Raw genomic sequence first — 4,954 nt, 5'->3', positions numbered from 1 at the left:
TAATGTTTTCTAGTTTTCTTTGAGCTCATGTAAAAAAAAAAAAAAGAAGAAGTTCTCGGCGGAGGGAAGGAGCAATAGAACCGTTCCTATTGGATCTGGCGTGGCAGTTGGTGTAAATAAACGAAGAAAAATGGCATGTTACAAATTGAAAAATATAATTTGAAAATAAAAATAGAGTTGTTTCATACTGTAAAACACAATTGACTGACATAAAAACTACCACAAGAAAAAAAAAATAAAAAAAAAAATAGAGAAAATGAAAGCGAGTGATTCCCATTCATAATCTCAGTCACCTTAATCACTTAATGTGAGCAGCTAGAATAAGTTGTAGAATGACTAGAGTAGTGGCTCTACACAACAATACATAGGGGCATTCCTAGCAATCACAAAGCATACAGTCCTGTACAGAGGTTACTTTTTAGATACTCTTTACTCAAAATCATAAGCATTACATCCTTATAACAAATAACAACTCCCTTATTTTCCATAGTCGGATCAGGTGGTTTCTCCGTTGAACCCAGGCCATCAATTACCTTATAACAAATAACAACTCCCTAATTTTCCATAGTCGGATCAGGTGGTTTCTCCGTTGAACCCAACCCATCAACTTCTGACAGCAATCTGAATTTTAGAATCTTATGAAGGGATGTTACAGGCCTTATATGCTTGGATGAACCTGTATTCGGGTCAACTATACCATCATTCTTCGAATTGTTAGCTTCTGTGGATCCTGTTTCTTCATGACTTGAGAGTGCCTTTTCTGCCAAAATAACATTCAAAACTACGTTTTGTCATGTAATTTCATCATCCAATTTTCTCAATTTTTATACTTCAACCTAAAATCTTCTCTTTTTTGCATATGCCCGAGAAATCAAACTATATATTTCTTCCATTTTTTCTAGTTTCTGGTGAGAGACCTTGTGTTTTGATATACATTAGTAGGACACAAATAAAGAAATAATACCAAAAAATTACGAAGGACATCATATCAAGTTGTGGTTTGCTAAGTATTTGATGTTTATCCTTTAGAACTATAAACAATAAAGATTAACATAACTCACCCTTCTCTGAAAAAATTAAGCATGTCCCAATTGTTTCTTCGTATTCTCCTATCTGCAAATGGTAGGAGAGTGTTACAAAACGAAATAACTTTCTCAAAGCAGAAGGGGTGTATAACCAACAAAGTAATATCGTTAATGTTTAAATTCAACATTTCAACCATAAAAGGACAGCCTAGTTATATTTTATCGTGTCCTTAAACCATTCTTCTAGCTCAAAACTTAAGGTCAACTTTCTTTTTTCATGTCCCAACTCTCAGAACTAACATCCTTATCCTTCCATAATCAAATTTGTTTGGTTTTTTCTAAACATAAAATAAAACACATTACATTTACACCAGAAATCTGTTACTGCAACCAGAAAACTTTGGGATGCAATAGAAAACCTTGACAGCCGATAATAACTAAGAAATAATATCTGCAATTCATGGACTAGGCCCTTATGTATTGGATGGAATTGATTATCGACTAAATGCAATTAAAACAGCATCCAGAGATCCTGCACCAATTGACCAAATTTAGGATGTACCATTACACGAGAGAGGATTTAACATGAGCGCTAACACGAGAACATAAGGACAAAGAGCTCACCAGCTTCAAGTTGTTCCCTATAGTCAACACTGGATTCATCGTATCCAATTTCTGCATAAAAAATTCATATATCATGAAGGGGGGTCTACAAGTGAATAAGAATGGTCCAAATACTCCAAAATAATCACAAATAACATCTTTTCTGAAACAATAGAGCTCATTTCATAATTTTGAACTTGCAAGTGACATCACAAGGTAATTCAAGAGGGTGGGGGTAATAATCTTCTCAATTAAGGACACAAATCCAAAAGAATGAGGGAAATAGCTGAAGACAATTTCTGATCAAAATCTACGCTACAAGTGTCAACTTTGCATTTACGCAGGGCAGATAAGCTAAAAACTGATAGGGTAAACAGTCCTGCATCTGATTGTCCATATGACTAAGGCAAGATATATCTTCCTGTTTCAATTGAATAATTCAAAAAGGCCATCATAGAAGTGTTCCAGACATACTTCATCCAACTGGTTGTTATTAGCATAAAACTCCGTCTTTAGCTTGATATATTAGAGTATAAAACAATTTTGTTCTCATACAACAGTGTCATTAGTTATTTGAGATGATAAACAATAATTATCAGCTACTCTACCCTACCTACTAACACTTCATAAATTAATAATTATGGTATCTTCCTTAAGATATGGTGTCTTAATAAAAATCTCATTCATAATTTTAGATGGGAATCTTTCACAGCATAACGAAATTGTCCAATAAAACTTATTATAACATACAGATAAAATGAATGCTTCATCAGGAGGAATGGCAACTTGTCCATAAACCGCATCTAGATCAAGCAATATATATTCTTCCATGATGTGATCAAAACTTGTCTTGTCAATCTCCATAACCTGCCAGGGTTGCAAACAGCAAAGTCAACAAAGGTAAGGCGCAAGAATGAGATTAACATAATAGAAAGACAGGACCCTCTCTCGGAAAAGGGGATAGGGGGGTGTCAACATAAATGATGTATCAGTAGTCATATGAATCTGAAATTTTGTTTTGCAAAAAATCTCTGTTTTTTATCCCCCTTTTTGGTTAACTATTCAACTTTGCCTTAGATATATCCGATCTCAAAGAAAAGTTAGATCAATTATGTAAGTGAAACGACATTCATATATCTTTCCATATGGATAAAAACCATTTGAAAAAATTCATCATCATTTAACAATCTCACACAGAAGAACCTCCACACAAGGAAAATTGCAAAAAGAATCCTCAAATAACCCTTGTTTTAAAGTTATCCCAAAAAGTTATTCATTCACACAAACAAGGCTTCAAAATTGAGGCACTAAAGATGAAAGCTAGCAGATAACCGAAAAGAAAAATAAACACAAGGAGTTCTTCATGCTAAAAACCAACCTGCTAGAGGCTCCTCCCAAGGAAAAACTTGGAATATATGTTCAATTCTCAATTTACTCTACAAGTAAAAAAGGGGATATCTTGCTAACTAGGCAATATTCAGCATAAGTGGTAGCAGTATGAAGAGCCTCCAAACTTCCAGTTGCTCCAAAAACCGGGATGCGGGAGTTCAAAGAGCCCCTAAACAAAAATGTGTGTTTCTATGCTGGAAAAGTTGATCATACCCACACACCAAAAGCAAAATAGAAGCACATAAATGCAAGATTGAACCTTGTGTTTTCCATTAATCTTTATTTTTACAAAAATGTCACTGAGGCATTTCAACAAACAGGTTATGTGCATTGGGTATTGTAAAATTTCTGGAGTTTCACTTCATATCCAACAACCCTAGCAATTTGTTCATCCACCATGTCACTCAAACACAATTCCTAATTTTAAATTGAAGTTTGCATCTTTCAAAACATTGAATTTGATCCTAGTAAATTTTCAATTATGTGGCGTTTATTCTCAATCAAATCATAATTTCTTAGTGGTAATTATTGGAAAATGATACAGGAAAGGAATTTAAACAAATAAAAATGGAATTCAAAGAAGGTTTACCGAGGGGAGTTTCCAGTTGTGATCGAGGGGACTTTCAGTGACTCTCTAATGAACCTTTTGCTGTAACCGCACAAGTTGTTAGGTTCACCTTGTTGCACACTTGCACTAACATCAAATGAATGTTAATCTTTTTGTTAGGGTTAATGTCCTTGATAAACGGAGCGATTCCCGTCAATATTGCACAAAGATACAATAATTCCCAAAATACGTTACTTTTTATGTTAATTTCCACCATACCGTCCACGTCAGCAAAGGAGAGAGAAACCTATTTTTTTTTCCGGTTCACCACTGAACCACTATCTGAGATAGCGGTTTAGTTTTAAACTAAACCGCCATCTCAGAATGCGGTTTATGTCATTAAACCACAATCTGAGATGGTAGATAGCGGTTCAGTATGTATCATTCACCATCCCATTTTGTACCAGTGTTCAGCCAGAAAATGGGCTCCAAGCCATTCTGTTTTCAGTGTTCATGCACCAAACCATTACACTTAGGCAACAAAATAGAAGAGTGTAAACAAAAAATTTCCAAAATAAAATTTCCAATCGTTCCAAAAGTTCAATCGTTCCAATAATGACACATGAGTTTCTAAAAGTTCCAAAAGTTCCAATACTAGCAAAAGGAACAAAATATTACACAAAAGTTTAGAAATGTAGCTCAAATCTAAGTTCTGCGTTGTTTCTTTGCATGCTCGGACGATGAAAATGAGGACTCATCCTCCTCGGCAATTGGCTCGGGACGACGACTATCAGAGCAATCCTTTTTTCGCCGGTAAGTGAGAAGCTGCAAAGGAGGAGATGAAATAACTTGTGATGCTGGCGGAGATGCAGTACGAACAGGAGGAGTAAGAGGTGGAGGGCGTAGAGAAGGTGGTGGTGGAGGGCGTGGAGAAGGTGGTGGTGGAGGCTGTAGAGGAGGAGTAAGTGGTGGACGTGGACAAGGTGGTGTTGTAGGGCGTAGAAGAGGAGTAAGTGGTGGAGGGCGTGCACGTGGTGGTCGAAAACGACACCCTCGAGAAACATGTGAGGTGGAGGAGGTGTCGGGTGTACACTGAGACGAGGCTAAATCATATTGTTGGAGGATATGGTCTTACCCCACTCTTGATAAGGTCTCAATGCAAGAGGAACTCAAATCGTATAACGTATCAAGAGTGAGAGGAAGGGCCAAACTGGGAGGTAGCTCTTGCGCAGAATCCACAGCTCGAGTGCATCTTGAGGCAAGATCAGCCAATGCATGTGACTACAAAAAAGAATGTGAAACAATAATTAGAATTCAACATTAGTTATGAATATAAACATTAGACATGAAAATGGAACAAGGATTAATTTACCAAAATAATATCAGTGGA

General features: G+C 36.2%; 1 protein-coding gene across 2 annotated transcripts; it reads right to left on the bottom strand.

The window, feature by feature from the left end:
• Positions 1 to 248: 248 nt before the first annotated feature.
• LOC110798079 (uncharacterized) lies at positions 249 to 3,759 on the bottom strand. 2 transcript variants are annotated; one of them, XM_022003216.2, is made up of 5 exons: positions 3,607 to 3,759; positions 2,379 to 2,495; positions 1,650 to 1,700; positions 1,062 to 1,113; positions 249 to 781 (listed from the first exon to the last, which is right to left on the bottom strand). In XM_022003216.2, exons 2-5 carry the CDS (start codon positions 2,490 to 2,492, stop codon positions 555 to 557), a joined length of 444 nt encoding a protein of 147 aa, XP_021858908.1. In that variant the 5' UTR covers positions 2,493 to 2,495; positions 3,607 to 3,759; the 3' UTR covers positions 249 to 554. The 2 variants fall into 2 exon arrangements, with proteins under 2 accessions (XP_021858908.1, XP_021858909.1); XM_022003217.2 differs by having other exon boundaries at positions 249 to 760.
• Between the last annotated feature and the right edge of the window lie 1,195 nt (positions 3,760 to 4,954).

This window comes from Spinacia oleracea, chromosome 5 (genome assembly GCF_020520425.1).
Source record: "Spinacia oleracea cultivar Varoflay chromosome 5, BTI_SOV_V1, whole genome shotgun sequence".
Classification (NCBI taxonomy): domain Eukaryota; kingdom Viridiplantae; phylum Streptophyta; class Magnoliopsida; order Caryophyllales; family Amaranthaceae; genus Spinacia; species Spinacia oleracea.
The sequence above is the reverse complement of the archived record's forward strand: the minus strand, read 5'-3'. Positions and strand labels throughout refer to the sequence as shown.